The sequence below is a fragment of the Peromyscus eremicus genome, chromosome 13 (genome assembly GCF_949786415.1).
Source record: "Peromyscus eremicus chromosome 13, PerEre_H2_v1, whole genome shotgun sequence".
In the NCBI taxonomy this organism is placed as follows: domain Eukaryota; kingdom Metazoa; phylum Chordata; class Mammalia; order Rodentia; family Cricetidae; genus Peromyscus; species Peromyscus eremicus.
The window spans coordinates 56,419,538-56,436,236 of NC_081429.1; the positions used below are offsets into that span (position 1 = coordinate 56,419,538).

General features: G+C 43.3%; 1 protein-coding gene across 1 annotated transcript in view; it reads left to right on the forward strand.

Annotated features, from left to right (window-relative positions):
* The window catches only part of Dnah7 (dynein axonemal heavy chain 7), a 255,152-nt gene that overhangs the window by 217,906 nt on the left and 20,547 nt on the right, over window positions 1–16,699 (forward strand). Inside the window, exons 55-60 of the mRNA XM_059278864.1 lie at window positions 696–872; window positions 2,749–2,910; window positions 3,817–4,017; window positions 7,163–7,324; window positions 10,245–10,430; window positions 13,523–13,660. Of these exons, the coding sequence (XP_059134847.1) occupies window positions 696–872; window positions 2,749–2,910; window positions 3,817–4,017; window positions 7,163–7,324; window positions 10,245–10,430; window positions 13,523–13,660 (1,026 nt within the window). The remainder of the gene's footprint in view (window positions 1–695; window positions 873–2,748; window positions 2,911–3,816; window positions 4,018–7,162; window positions 7,325–10,244; window positions 10,431–13,522; window positions 13,661–16,699) is intronic.

The window sequence follows — 16,699 nt, forward strand, 5'->3', positions numbered from 1 at the left end:
ATACAGTGTTTTAAAACCACAAGGCCTCAACCCTGCACAAAGAACTAAAGGCGACAAAGAAGTTCTGAGGGTGGGAGAAATAGTGTCCCCCAGGGAAGAGCACATCAGTTATCCAATATCAAATGGTCAGTCCTGAAAATATATATAAAAGTAACATTATACAAACTGAGCAGGTTGTGATTAAGAATACATACACACACACACACATTCATATAACAACAATTAATGAAAAAAGATGTCATGAATTTAAAAGAGAGCAGGGAAGGGTTTATGGGAAGACTTGAAGGGAGAAATGATATAATATAATTGCAATATAATAAAAAAAATTTAAAAAACAGTTTTCTTTTCTTCTCCATGTCTTGGATACTCATTAAAAGAAATTAAAGTGTCTTTGAATTTGGTGGCTCATATTAGTCATTAGTGACTATTTAAATCATGTGTCATTATTTTTCTATCCTCAGTAATGCCCTGGATCTCCCCCTTTTAGCAGCTTATCTTTTAGCCAGAGTCTGGTTTGTTTGGTTTTGAGGCAGGCTCTTGCGATGTAGCCCTGCCCAGCTTTGAACTTGTAAACTTCCTTCCTCAGACTCCCCAGGGCTGAGATCACAGGTGTGTGCCAGCAAACCCAGCAATCGTGTTGTTTTGAAACCGGAAGATTTCGACTGTTCTTTCAAATATATTCTTGTCCCTTTTAGGTTATTCCCATGTTGCAGGAATTCATAATCAAGAAGTTGGGGCGCGCCTTCATTGAGCCGCCCCCCTTCGATTTGGCCAAGGCGTTTGGGGACAGCAACTGTTGCGCTCCGCTGATCTTTGTGCTCTCGCCGGGAGCGGATCCCATGGCCGCTCTTCTGAAATTCGCTGATGACCAGGTACCTTTCAGCCGATGAAGTCACCTGACACCGTCGCTCTCCTTTAAAACAGTAATTTTTTTTGCTGTAGCCAAAGTCTTAGAGGCTGAGAGGAAAGGTGGAAGTTGTCACCCCGCCATGGGAAGGGCTTGGGAGTCTGAACCTTGACAGAATCCCGAGAAAATGACTTAATGGCAGTACTTCCATTAATGTAGCTCTCTAGACAACATGTGATACTCAAATTGGGGCTTTCTGGTTGTGGTGGCACACGCCACTAGGATTTGCTGAAGGAGGAGGAGGAGGCAGGAGGATCATGAGTTCAGGACCAGCCTGGACATTTTTTACTTTTCTCCGCAGTATTTATGACCGTTCGTGAGCTTGGTTGATTCCATTCAAGTCCAGACAGTTACTCCAGGGTACACCTTCTGTTCTTGCCCCTCTCCCTCATCTCTTTGGCTCTCCAGAGCAACTTTACATTATAACCACTTTGCCAGCACAGTATGTTCGATGATCCACACTTGTACGAGATTTAAAAACATATTCAAGTTAATTTGTAATAACTGTTCTTATGCCACACTGTCTAGAAGAAAGTAATGAGCAGGTGACTGTGTGTTTCTGAGTTGGTTTTCCTCATTTTGGTAAAATCTAAACAACTTTTTGTGGCAACACTATGGCAGTTTCCAAAACCAACGTTTCATGAAGGTCACGACCTAGTGAACTTTGGTAGTAAATGTTACCAGTGTTTTCTCTTTGAAATTTTGCAGAAGACTTTGAGATAAATGACGGCATCTCCATTTCATAGCGAGGGATACTAGAACACAGAGGGTAGCTTCTTAAAAGACACGTGACTTTGAGACTAAAGTAGTCTCTCCTGGGTCACTTTATACTTGAATAACCCAGTTTTTGCATGAGTGCTATGGTTGTCTGATACAGCGCTCACTGCTTGTCACAGAAGTGTTGAGCTGTGGACGCCGTGATGAAAGATGGCGATGCTCCAAGTAGCAGCACAGCCCCGTTCGTTCACGAGGCCATCTCAGCTGGGCTGCGGAGAATTGCCTTGAGAATTGCAAAAAGGAAACCGGCGGCCAGCTGGGCCAGAGTGTGTTGGGTATCCGATAAGAAACACAGTGGCCGACCTAGAGCCGAAGTAGTGGAGGCAGCTCAGAGTGTCAATCACCCGGGGGCCTTCTCTCTGCGAATCTACACTGCCCTGGTATCCTCTGACCTCTTCCGCTTCCTCTGCGTCTCGGCTGTGTTGGGCAATGCAGTCGTTCTCTGCCATGCTTCTGCGTGGTCGCCAATTACTACCTCTACTTTTCCCCCCCACGGGGTTAGTGACTGTAAGCAATGATCAATTGGAGAGGGCCCAAGACCCGGTCTTCCGCTGCTCCTGTCACTGGAGGACTCTTCCCGGAAGTCTGGTGACAGCTACCCCCAAAATGAGGAGATCCAGAAGCCACAAATGAGCCGGGGAAACATTCTCGTAGAGTTTCTTACGGAGGTTGTTGCCTGGGAGTCAGTGGTTAATGCTTTTCTTCTCCTAGTTGAATCAGTATCCAAAGGAACTGACGAGCTCGCTCGGGGTGGCAGGGCAGGTTAATCTGACAGTTCATATTTTCATTTTACCATTATATTCATTTAAAAAAAAACGTATTTCGTGTGTTTTAGAGCTTGCTAAGTGACAGCTGTGTCCCTTAGTATACTCCTGTATTAAAAGTCCTTTTAATACTTTTATTTTCTATATCTTACATCAGCAGCCAAAAAACTTAAGAGTATTTTTTCTCTTATTAGCACGATCATTCCCACACTATTTCATCTAAGTGCTGGTAGTGTGTTCAGGTCGTGTCTGTTTGAACCAACTTGTGGCACTAAATGACATTGTCGTTCTTGCTCACAGGGCTATGGGGGCTCAAAACTTAGCTCTCTATCCCTTGGCCAAGGCCAAGGGCCCATTGCTATGAAGATGTTAGAAAAAGCTATCAAGGATGGAACATGGGTTGTCCTCCAAAACTGCCACCTTGCCACCTCCTGGATGCCAACGCTTGAGAAAGTTTGTGAGGTAAACATGCAGATAGACGTTTACTGGAGTGCGCCTCCCCCGCCTACCTTTTGATATACATTCCACCCAAGTGCCTCATATCCGTTCTGTCCTGTGACAGGCTGCACAAGCTAACATCGCAGCTGTACCACAAGAAAGATGGGTTCACACTGAGAACTCTACCTGGAAGAGTCGAGGAAGACACACAGCCAGGCCGTAGCAGACACCCCTTTACAGAGGGGAGGGCCCATTCAGTGTGTCAGAATGTCCTTGGCCTGGAGGAACAGGCACAAGATGGAAGTAAATTCTAATTTTTACAGCAGTGATGAGGCCTGCAATGGTTATTCCAAGGCCTTAACATCACAGTGCTAATGGAAGATTCTGTGACCTCCAGTGTCCAGGCCTGATAAAGCTAATAGTGATAAATACTGTTGCTTCAGGATACTGCATCAGCTCTTACCCTTTAAAACACCCTTCTCTCTTAAACAGATGATTCCAGCTTGATGTAATGTTGATTTGTCTGAGTAAATCATATACTCCCAAATCTAGCTGCAGCAAGAGGAGGGGGTTAGTCTTAATCTAGCCCTGAGCAAAGAATTATTTTTGTAAATATTTCAGAAACATCAGTGCAGACATGAACATTTTAGGAAGGCTTTAGTCTTTGAGCCAACTCTGAACTACTTAGCACCTCTGTAACTGTGTAGTCCTGTGAATTAATGTTATCAGGAGAATGACTAAGCTCTGGGCCTTCTCAGTGAAGTGTGGCGATACAGACAGAAATGAATTCTGAGCTTTTGCCTAAATTGCAACAATTCCATCATGATTTTGTAGCTGTTTCCTCTTATTTCCAGACTGTCCCTTATATGCATTGAGATGATGATCCTTGAGACTTATTCACACTTTTGTTTCTGATTTATTTTCTCGCAGGAGTTAAGCACAGAATCTACACACCCGGACTTCCGGATCTGGCTGACTAGTTACCCATCTCCAAATTTCCCCGTGTCGGTCCTGCAGAACGGAGTGAAAATGACTAACGAGGCCCCGAAAGGACTTCGGGCCAACATCATCCGCTCGTACCTCATGGACCCCATCTCCGACCCCGAATTCTTTGGCAGCTGCAAAAAGCCGGTTAGTGATGGCCAAGTCCTGTCACCTCAGCCCTGTAAAGCACTTCAAGTGGCCCCTGGCGATCACGGATGTGTGCACAGAGTGAAACTACACATTACGCAGGCCCCCTGCTCTGCAGCACAGCTGGTTTTGATTACTGATTATGGACTGTGCTGAAGTCAATTTTATTAATATTTTATTTTAATTTTACCACCAGCCCCATTTCTGCTCAGCTGAGATATTATGGGGTGTCATTAATAATGTAGGCTTCTGTTGAGAAAGTCAGCTGTAAGCCATTCCCAGCGCAAATCTGCAAGGCTGGAGAACTTGTTCCAGGATATGAACTGAGCCCTCTGCTGTCTGGAATCATCTCTCTAAATTAAAACATAAAAACGTTTCCTCCATATAACCATAATGAGAGCCAAAATGATTTTCCTTCTCGATTGATGAGACTCATAAGGGTCTTTTCTGGAGCCATCAGGCAGGCAGGGAAAACACCCACTGTTTTCGTGATTGGAATTCTATCTGAATGTCTGTGACCTAAAATTGTTTCACGGTGTTTTGCCGTAATTAAAAATGGAAGGGCTCTTTTATATGAGGCACTACGAACCCTGGTAAGTTTTGGCATTCAAAAGCTTACTGTCTTGATGTCTGGACATTATTTCAGTGCACATCAAGAGAAAGCTCTAAAACTAAAGGGTTTTCATTAAGCAAAAGTTTGGACACACAAACAAAAGAAAGAAAAAGAAAGAAGGAAGGGAGAGAGAGAAAGGGAAGAGAGAAAGAGAGATTGAGATTGATTCACATACACATTTAGAATTGAGTCAACCTTGTCCCGAGCCTCCGAGACCTGTGTATGGCTGGCTTTTGCATTGATGAGGCTTAGTGAGAGTTGGTGACTCCCACCCAGGTGTAGGGCATCTCTCCATATGACAGGCTGGGCAGAGCCCCTTTGGAAAGTGTCACTTAACCTTCCCTTTCTTCTACATTAAAGGGTCTCCCCCATAGTAATCACATTTTAGAGGTAGAGGCATTTATGAAGCACAGCTCTAACCCAAGATAAAATCTCATGAAATCTCATATCAACACTACAACTTTACATTTTAACTTTTTATTTGAAAATGGTTTTATATTTATAGGAAAGTTGAAAATATAAAATAGTATAATGAGCAAACTGTGTCCTCCATTTTCACCTACTGTTAATTTTTACACCATTTAATTTGTCATTTTGTTCCCCCTCCAAATACATTTAATATCTATGCCATGGGTCTATATTTTCAGGTACCAAGAACTCATCTAACATCCACTGTGGTCCCTAATACCATTCACCACTCAAAATAAGCAGGGCTCTTCAGAAAAATGGTTGGCTCTGTGACAGGATCAAGATAGGCACAAGATGATTCTGGATGGAACATCCTAAACGAAAAAGCAAGAGCTGTTATCACATAATTCCTAAAGCTGGGACTTGAAAGCCCATGCTGTTTGACTCCTCAGGAATCAAGCTGGGAGGAGAAAAGAGTACTCGTCCTTAGTGCAGCAGAACAGTAGTGAGCATTGGCCGTGGGTTCCACTCCTTTTCACAGAACCAAAAGATGAGTCTGTTCTTCGTCAGGTGTGGTGCACACACCTTTAATCCCAGCACTGTGTAGGCAGAGGCAGGTAGATCTTTGTGAGTTTGAGGCAAGCCTGGTCTATATAGTGAGTTTCAGGACAGCCAGGACTATATGGAGAGACCCTACCTGGGAAAAAAAAAAAAAAAAACAGAAAATATATAGACATACAAATACACGCATATGTCATACACACCCTTTAGAAGGGAGGAACACGTACCAGTGCTTTGAATGTATCTCTTCTCCACATTTGTTGTTTCTTGTTTTACATTGAGACCTCTGGCTTCCGACAATTACCTATTAACTTCATTAATGACTCAATATATATAAAATAATTCAGAGTTATACAAGCATGTTTATTCAGTTTCTTTAGTTTGCCAAATATGTTCCTTTCATTCTCCCTCATTCTCCTTTTTGCTTGATTTTATATTTTTCTCCTCATTTCCCAATCTCTTTTTCAAGTTCTAGAAGGAAACTGATTATGCTGTGGGATGAAACTTACACCTCCCTGTGATTTTCCCGGATTTTGTTAAATCATAAATTATCCTTATAGTTACTTTCAGTTGCAAGGAGAACCTGATTCAGAAATTGGGAGATATAATACAATATGTTGATTATGACTCCATTGTTATTAAAAATGTGGGCTTTGGAGTCCCCAAGCTCTAACCCAGTGTCTCTGGTTGGCAGGTCATATTGTCAGGGGAAGAGGATGGAGTTGGCATCCTCTTTTTCATAACCCGTGACACAGCTGGTGATACCATTTACTTCGGAGAGGTTTTGAGACAGGAAGGGGCAGACGTTTCTGATCTCAGCGGGGAACTTTCTGTTCTGGGCATGGGTTTGAGGCAACATACTCCCTCCTCCCCTTCCTGCCCCTGTCTGGACCCTTCTGTTTCTGGCTCTCCAGTGTGCCCTTCAGACAAGTTCTTACTATGAGTTTTCCTTACCACATGATACACGTTGTCTTCACCAGTATCCCTTGCTCCCTGGGACTCCCACCCTGATGGCCCATTGATTCCTGGCTAGCAAGGATGACTGCCTCCCACGCCCTTCACCAGGGAGAAAGGGTGCAAGCAGACTCCCAGCATAGCAGCTACTTTGTGTGAAGAAACTCCGCAGCCCTACCTCAAGCTCTGTTGATAATCCTCAGAATTCTTGAAAGTTTGAGAGCTGCCCATTTTCTTCAAGTTATCTACTTTGAATTTTCTCAACAGCGGCCTGGGACTATACATAGAGTTCATAATTCTTGTGTTGTATTGTTTCAGCTGGAAACCCCCCACCAAAAAAAAATGCTATAAAATTCAAATTAGATGGACTTGCTGTTTCCTAGAAATCTAGTGTACATAGCTATGTGTGCTGGTTGGACTGAAGTATGAATGGGCAGATTTTTGCTTGAAGTACCTGTAGAAATGCACTGTTTTACTTATTTAGGGGATGGAAATAATCTCGTAGTATTTATAAGCAAAGGAATTTAATTATATGAGTTTAGAAATATAGCAAGTCTAATGCAATGTTCACAGAAAAATAAAGTGATGGGACAATTCTTCTCATTACAGGAAGAATTCAAGAAATTGCTTTATGGTCTCTGTTTCTTTCATGCTTTGGTACAAGAGAGACGAAAATTTGGACCCCTGGGGTGGAATATTCCTTACGAGTTCAATGAGACCGATCTAAGGATCAGTGTGCAGCAACTCCACATGTTTCTGAACCAGTATGAGGTACAATAAACATCGCAGCAAGGACATCACCTGTCCACTCTTTATCATGTTGTAACTATTGGTACAGGGAGCAGGGACTTCTGATTAATTCTGCTCTTATAAAATCAACTGCAAGGTAGTTCCCAACAGCCTATTAAACAGTACTTTATTATAGCAGGAAATTATAACTGCTTTAGGGGATAGTTAGGATGCCAGTTTGTCTACACAGAGCCTGGGTTTTTATCATATAATTTGACACATAGCCACCTGTGGAGATTTGAAAAGTAATGGTGTTGTATTTATTACGAAAAGACTATAAGGCAGCCAGGCTTAGGAATGGGGTAGGGTAAGAGGATGGCCAGGTGTTTTCTTTTCTGGAGCATGAATTCTTTTTTTGTTGTTTTTTTGTTTTGTGAAATGTAATTTTTATTTTTGAGTTTAGACTCTTTGTCTAGAAATAAACTACTTAAAACTATTTAAAGAGAATAGATTCTGGGAGGAAGCCAGAGAGCCTACCTAATGTGACACCAGGCTCACGTTATCCTTCTCTTTCTGATTCTCTCTGGGGCTTTGTTATCATTTGGTTTCCATTTTGAGACAGTGTCTCAATATGTGGCCCTGACTGGCCTAGAAATCACAGCAATTCTCCTGCCTCAGCTTCCCAGGTGCTGGGATTGAGGGCATCCATTACCACACCAGTGTTTTCTCCTCCTCGCCCCCCCATCCCCCATGAAACACCATGTGATCTCCTTTCCCAGGCTAGTCTTGAACTTACTCTGTAGGCCACGCAGACCTTGAACTTGAGATGCTCGGCCTCTTGAGTAGTTTTCAGAATACTCTTCCCCCTCCTCTCCCTCCCCCTTCCATCCCTCCCCCCTCCATCCCTCCCTCTTCCTTTCCCCTCCTTCTAGTCCACTCTCATCCCCCCGCCACTTTCCCTCTTTCTCCCTCTCTCCAGAACACCAAACGCTGGGCATGATGGGATGTCCTCTTTACTATTGTCAACTGGATTTAAACAAGTTTGAAACTTTGAAAACTTTTGTAAATCACTGCACATGCCTGTAAGAACAGAGAGCTTTCCCTGCCTAAAGCAAGTTGTCTGAATTTGAGCAGAATCATATTCAGATTTAGTTGGAGCTGTGTGGTGGTGGTGCAGGCCTTTAATCCTAGCACTCGGGAGGCAGAGGCAGGTGGATCTCTGTGAGTTCGAGGCCAGCTTGGTCTATAGAGTGAGTTCCAGGACAGGCTCCAAAACTACACAGAGAAACCCTGTCTTGAAAAAACAAAACAAAACAAAACAAAAAGGCAAAACAAACTTAGTTGGATATCTTTAATTAAATCTATCAATAGAACATAAAAAAAAACCCAACAATTTCAAACTTTTAATTTAGGCTTGTACATGGGGAGGGTTGAGTTCTATTTCCATAAAAGCAAACAAGAAACTAAGTGAATAAAGATGGAGGGCTCGAGTGGCAGAAACATTCAAATGAATCAATTCGATGAACTGTTTTCTTTTGGAACACCTACAAGAAGAGAGGAGCTAATAATAAAGTACCAGAGGAGAACATATGTGAGCTACAATAATTATACAAAACCAGGGAGGAACATTTGTAGTTAGCAACTTGAATATCTGGATAATATAGTCTACCTTAAAATATAGTCTATAGTGAGGAGTTAATTAAAATATGTAAGTATGCAAGTTCAGTTTAGTACTTAAAAAATCAAATCATACCAACCTGCTAAAGAGAATTTAAAGCATTCATGATCCTATCAGTAGATACAGAAAACAGCATTTGACAAAATCCCACATTCATGAGTGATAAAAATACTCTCAGCAAACTAGGTATAGAGAGGAACTTGGCAAACATGAAAAGAAATATTGTCTTAGTCAGTGTTCTATCACTGTGAAGGGACATCATGACCATGGCAACTCTTATATATGAAAGCATTCAATTACAGGTTGCTTACAGTTTCAGAGGTTGGAGCGGTAGCTGAGAGCTACATCCTGATCTGTAGGCCAAGAGGCAGAGAGAGAGACTGGACTTGGCATGGGCTTTTGAAACCTCAAAGCCCTCCCTCCAGTGACACACTTCCTCCAACAAGGCCACACCTCCTAATCCTTCTAATCCTATCAAACAGTTCCACTTCCTGGTGACCAAGCATTCAAATATATGGGCCTACAGGGGCCATTCTCAATCAAAACATGACCAATATCTACAGAAACTAACAGCTGACATCATGCTTAGAAGGTATCCAATAAGATAGGTCTTGTGCACACGCACAGGAAGACAGCTTTGTGACGTGGGAAGCATGATGAAGTCAGGCTGTCACAAGGCAAGAAACACCTGGAGTTACCAAAAGCCAGGGAGCCTGCAGCATCCTCCCAGAGGCAGAGCAGCGAACCTGCTCCCCGCATGGCCTTGATACTGTATTTCTACCCCTTCCATTTTAGTCACCAAATGGGAGCCACAGAAAGAGAGGCGGGAGACCAGGCAGGTGACGCTGATAACTACAATAGGGAGCATGGCAGAGAGACAATACCCACGGAAGAAAAAAGATTGAAATGATTTAGATATTAAACGATGAAGAGAGAAGGAAAACTCTTGACTTGTGTTAGGACAAACGTTAATAAGTAGATGCAACAATTAAGACCCTCACCAGTAATTTAAAAATACTATTAATTCAAATTATATTGTTGGACAGTAAGTAAGTCACAACAGAATACAGCAGTTTTAGTCTCAGCACCAGCTGAATGGAAATGAACTAAGGCGAAGAGGAAGATCCCGGGGAAAGCTGCAGGAAAGGACAGGAAAGAGATTATGTTCTCGCGAGCTTTTAGGAAGACGTTTAGCCGGACGATGGTAGCCAAACACGGACACCGTGCCACCCCGTGGGGCACCGGTGTTCCTAACTGGCTGGTGACTGCAACCCTCCACCTTAGGAACTTCCCTACGACGCTCTGCGGTACATGACCGGGGAGTGCAATTACGGAGGCCGCGTAACCGACGACTGGGACCGGCGCACTCTGCGCAGCATTCTGAACAAATTCTTCTGCACGGACTTAGTTCAAAATGCAGATTACAAGTTTGACTCCAGTGGCATCTATTACGTCCCTCCTTCCGGCGACGTAAGTATGCCCCCTTCCTTCCGGTGATGTAAGTATGCCCCCTTCCTTCCGGCGACGTAAGTATGCCCCCTTCCTTCGGGTGATGTAAGTATTCCCCCTTTGAGAAAACTAACGCCGGAGGGCCGGCGCCATAGCTTTCACTGGTGATTTCCCACCAGACTTTCTAATTTGGTGGTTCATCCTCGTCTTGATTTTCTAAGTTAGGTAGGAACAGCTCACACACAACGTGCAAAGCGAGTTAGGAATCTCCTGTTCACTGTGATGTGGGACAGTTTCCCTAGTGACCTGAAACTCTGTCATCATGGGCTGGGTGTTTGGGTGAAAAGACTTGGTCACAATTAAAATGAATGTACACACGATGGGGGTCATAAAATATTAGCGGTAATCATTAACATTTACGTCACAGTTATTTTTAGTTAGTGCTAAGTTATGATCTCAGTGCAGCATCAAATAACATTGTGTCATTCTTTCATACCTTCACAAACAAGGAAGCAGATTCATTAAGTTTGATTAGCCCGTCAGAAGCCGCCAGAGCGGAAGACGAGACCCACCTGTGGCTCAAGGCCACCGCTCTCTTCCGCTCAACCAGCCCCATGGACTGCCTTCAGAATAATAAATAGCACATAGTTTCTTTCAAAGGCTTTCTAGCATACTCCAGTCACTTCTTATCTGATCCCTAAGGTCAAATAACATGCACTGAGGGTGGACCCATGGCCACATGCATGAGAGACATGCAAAATCCCGATAACTCCAGCCCATCATCTGCTAGGCTGATGCTGGGGATAACAAGACCCATCGTGATGAGTTGTCGGGTGTTAATAAGGGATATGTATGTGACAGGACCCGCACCATAAAACTCCTAGTGATGAGACCTCCATGGCCATCCGTTCCTGGATGTTTCTGTATGATTACATGAGCAGTGGTGAAGCATGACCTTTCACTGTAAGATTTTTTTAAAACATTTATTCATTTTTATGTTTATGAGTGTCTTGCCTATATGTAAGTGCTCCATGTGTGTGCGATGCCTGAAGAGGCCAGAAGAGGCTGTGAGATTCCCCTGGAACTGGAGTTGTAGGTGGTTGTGAGCTTCCTGCTGTGGGTGCTGGGAACTGAACCCTGGTCCTCTGCAAGAGCAGCAGGTGCTCTCAACTGTTGAACCATCTTTCCAGCCTCAAAAAAAGATAAATTTTGATACATGTTCACATAAATATGAAATATGTGCACATATGAATAAAAAGATGTGTAATGTGAATGATGGGTATCTCGGGATAGCAACACTTAGATAAACTTTATTCCTAACTCTAGGTGTATTTTCCATGGTGAGAGTCAACTGGAATAAATCAAAAAAGATTATTTTAATTATGAGAAACTCTCAACAGAATCATAGTAAGAATAGTCACCAGCAAGGTGAATGTGGAGGGCACACCGACACGGTGGTTCACAGCTTTAGTCCCAGCACTCAGGAGGCAGAGGCAGGTGGATCTCTGAGTTCGAGGCCAGCCTGGTCTGCAGAGCAAGTTCCAGGACAGCCAGGGCTACACAGGGAAACCTTGTCTCAAACAAAGAAACAAACAAAAACAAAAAACAGAGTTCAAGGCCAGACTACATAGTGAGGCCCTGTCTCCACACTCACAACAGAAGTCACCAGAAAAATGTAATACAAAATTTGTCTAGCAATACAGAAATACTGGGGTGTCTTGGACAGTGACAGAGCCTTTCTCAGCTCTTAGTGAGCATGTTTTAAGAGACCAGGGTCCTGGAAAACTGATAGCCACCCAAACTGCTCTGAGCCAGTGGCTTCTAGGGTCTTGTCTTTCAAATTTGGAGAATGAAATTCACAGACTACAGAGGGTGAGTTTTAGGGTTTTGTGGGTTTTTTTATGATTTATTATTATTTTTTTTTACATACCTACCACAGTTTCCCCTCCCTCCTCTCCTCCCGGCCCCTCCCAGCAACCTCCCCTTTGCCTACTCCCCAATCCACTCCTCCTTCGCTTCTGTTCAGGAGAGGGCAGGCCTCCCTTGGATATCAACAAAGCATGGCACATCAAGCTGCAGTGAGACTAAGCACCTCCCCGTGTATTTAGACTGAGCAAGGCAACCCAGTATGAGGAGGAGGGTCCCAAAAGCCAGTAAAAAGTCAGAGACAGCCCCTGTTCCCTGTTAGGAGTCCTACAAGAGGACCAAGCTATACAGCTGTAACATACATGCAGAGTCCCTCAGTCAGTCCCATGCAGGCTCCCTGGTTGTCCGTTCAGTCTCTGTGAGGCCAAGGAGCCCAGGTTAGTTGATTCTGTGGGTTTTCTTGTGGTGTCGTTGACCCCTCTGGCTTTTAGAGAGGGTTGGGTTTTTTTGTTTGTTTGTTTGTTTGTTTTTATAGATTCATAGGCAGGGCCTTAAGAAGGATTGTAGACAGGGAGAGAGGGAGGGAAGGAGAGAAAAGAACAAATAAAGTAGAGGCCCTGGGAATGTCCGCCAATGAGCTCTTAGTCTGGGAGCTATATAAAGGGCTTGTGCAGCAAGGGAGTTGAGGGATGGGAAAGGAAGTGAGCTGCTGAGTTCAGTTGTCCAAACCCAAGGCATTCAGATGGCTCCTCTGAGTTCCAGTCAGTCCTCACAGAGCCTCTAGGCAGGGGTGCTCAGTTCTAAGCAACCACAAGAAAATGGATGCAGAACTCTCTTCTGGGGTTCTGGCCTCCAGCAAAGATATCCTCGGAACTGATGCTTCATCCTTGCCCACGTTTCTGTCTCCCGCTGTCATTGCTAGGACAAGTTTCTAAATTTTATTGCCAGAAATCTCTTTTCCTGTTAATATAATAATAATAATAATAATAATAATAATAATAATAACAACAACAACAATAATAACAATAATAAATTTTAGCTGAATGGCACCTTACCTTTTTCTCTCAAAATTTGCCCTCCTTGTTGTTAGCCCGGGGCCTGGCTGAAGGAAAGGGAAAGTGTTCAGCCTGCAGTCTCACAAGCTCATTCTCTCTGTGGCTTGAGGACTGAAAAGCATTGTCTCTGAGCCAAGTCCTACCTCACAACTGACACCTAACCTCCTGACTTATTGCCATTCATCTTTGCAGCACAAAAGCTACATCGAATACACGAAGACCCTGCCACTGATCCCAGCGCCAGAAATCTTTGGGATGAACGCCAATGCCGACATCACTAAGGATCAGTCGGAGACCCAGCTGCTGTTTGATAACATTCTCCTTACCCAGGTGTGTGTCGTTGGGCATCCTGAGCTGGAGCCAGAGCAGATCTGTCCGCCGCCTCCACTCCCCAATCCAGCAGAGGCTCCTGACAGAACTCTGCCAAAGTGAAGGAGCTCTCAAAGCAAAAGGAAAAACAAAACCCACATAATCCCTTAATTATGGACTTGAGCATAGAGAATGTGGGCATCTGGCATTTTCTTTTCATCAGTCTTGTTTGGGAACAAAAGCATCTCTCTTAGTCTCTTGCTTCTAGGAATTCCAGTTTGTTTTGCTTTTATGCCTAAGCCTCGCCCCAAATACAGCATATGTTAAATCCCTTTCATTTCTTTTAGGTGGAAGCCATCAATTTTAAATATAACTGGGAAGCAGTTTGGGGGCAGGATCTGTGTGCAATTTTACCTGTTTTATTTTCTAGTCTCCTACTGATTTAACAGCAGTTGTTTATTTTATGATTTATCTTTATTTAATATTCCAGGGCATTTCACTTAGTTTGCATAAAAAATTACTTTTACACTACTTTATTAGATAACAAAATGCTTAAGTACATGATAGCAACATTACAAAATGAATTCAAACAGTTGATCGGTGGAAGGCATGCAGCCCTGTTGGTGGAAAAATGTGCCTAGTCTGGGTAGAAGGGTAAAATGTAAAGCGTGGGCAGCAGTCAGTGCATTAAACAGTTGTTAATCCTGACAGTGAGAGACATTTTCTCTTTCTTCAGAGGTGAGCCATACCTGCTTGTTGGTAATTTTTAAAAGCAAATTAATCTAGATACCAAGAGTTCCCATGGAGATTAAATAAAATTTCAATAAGCTAAGAATGCACAACAGTTTGGTCAGACAGATTTTCCAATACTGAATTCAGGTGTCGTCTGACCTCTCAGAGCGAAACGGTGATGGTTCATGTTCCTATGGTGCTGGCCCTTGCTAGTCCTACTCTGAGAGCTTTGTATATAACATGTAGTATATAGTATATATGAGGGGGCATTGCTGATCCTGTCTTATAGATAGGAAACTGAGGCACAAATGGATTAAGTAGTTTGACCAAAGTTGAGTAGTCCAGTCTCAGGACCAGACTGGAAGCCAAGTAGTCTGGCCCTCACTGGTCTTGTATTCTCCTTTGGAGTCTGTGGATGGGTCAGACCTCAGACCTAAGATGGTGAAAAGGCTGAGAACCAGGAGGATGTGGGGTGTGTTATCATGAACGGACTGGTCCACGAAGCCCACCTTCTAGTTTCTGCTGGTTGCCATTTTCTAATAAGGCAATAAGGACAAAAGCTGTTTTTAAAGCCCATTTCACACACTGATGGCATGAAAACCATTAGCAGAGCACACACACAAAAGTATGTGAACAAGCATGAGTAAGTCGGTCCTGAGGAACATTGACTACTTGTCATATATAATAGCCTGATGGCAGGATTATTTCAGTGGTGTTGGCTTTATTGAAACTCTCTGGTGTGTGTCACATTACAGAACCCATAAAACAGTGTGCTCATTCCGATAGAAAGTGACTCAGAACCAAGCAAATACATTTGAATACACCAGGGTATTGCCTTAGTATGTGACTAAACAACCTATTTCAACATCCCTGGACTCCGATTTGTGAGTGTGACTCTCATGATGGGTAGGCAGTGGCACTTGAGTCACAACTCGGAGGCAGAGACCAGAACTGCAGAGCTCTGTGAGGTAGTTAATGATGACAAGACTTTTGCACTAACGTCCTTAGCTAAAACATTCTCAGAGGAAAATGGAAGAGGCAGCTGCGTACCAGAGTCGAGAGTGTAATTTTTGTGGTGATCTTTTGTTCATGCTTAGTGGTCACACTATTTCAAGTAGGAAACTTATAAAACCAGTATGCTGTAGGCTCTCTGAAAATGCCAAATTCTGCAAGGTCTCCTTAAAAATAGATCACACACATCTTTACTCAATAAGAGGAAGACAGTCCAACCAGATAAGGTGGTTCACTAGCATTTGGGAGGCCAAAGCAAGAGGATCTCAAATTCAAGGCCTGCTTGGGCAAGCCAGTGAGCCATGCACCCTGCCTCTTGAGTATGTGTTGTTTGGTGTGTCTGTGTGGTGTATATGGGTACCTGCGGAGGTCACAAGGTGGAGTCAGATGCCCAGTTGGAATTACAGGCAGTCGTGAACCTCCCAAGCCGGTGCTGGGAACTGAACTTGGGTCCTCTGCAAGAGCCACAAGCACTCTTAACTGCTCAGCCATTTCTCCAGCTTCTCTTCTGCTTCAGAATAAATAGTAAAGTGAGGAGAGTGGGCTGGGGGCCCAGGTGGAGCTCAGCGGTGCAGTGTTTGCCTAGCACATGTAAGGCCACAGTCTCAATTGCCAACATAGGGGGAGAAGGAAGGAGGCTAGACCTTAGAAAGCTGTGGCTGGCCATCATGAAAGCGCTAAGGAGAGGAGGTAGCAGTGAAAAGCCAAGCCAAACAATTACAAACGAGTAGCTCCGGATGCTTCACACGGGTCGAACACCACTTTCTAAAGCTTACAACAGCAACTGTGTGATTTGGGCGGGGTAAGACGGATTTCTGAGTTGCTGAAGTATTTTTCTGACATTTTTGGTTGGGTGTAGGCCTGGGTTTTTGTGTCGTTTTTGTAGGGTTTGTGTTTTAGGAGGGCGCAGTTCTTGCTAGAAAGTAGAATGATTTTTAACCCGTTTATACTATTTTGTATGTAGGTCTGAATGCAAAGTACAACTTATTCTGTAAATGGAGTAAAAAGAAAAAAATATTTCTTTAGTCTGGTTCCAGATTCAATGTCTTTTTTCTTCTATTGTTTTAAATATTAGTTGTAAACTAAATACTTTAGGACTGTAAAAAATAATTATTTTATGGGCACCGTTCTTAATTTCTTTTCACTAGCAGGCAATTAAAACTTGCCAACATTTAATTGTTTTATTGTCTGATTTTATAAGCTCCTCTAGTGGTGTGTGACAGGTAGGTAAAAATATAAGAACAAACGATAGTGTTCACAGACTAGATGTTTAGTATTCATCGTAAAGAAACCAGGAACTATAAAATAGGAAAGGAC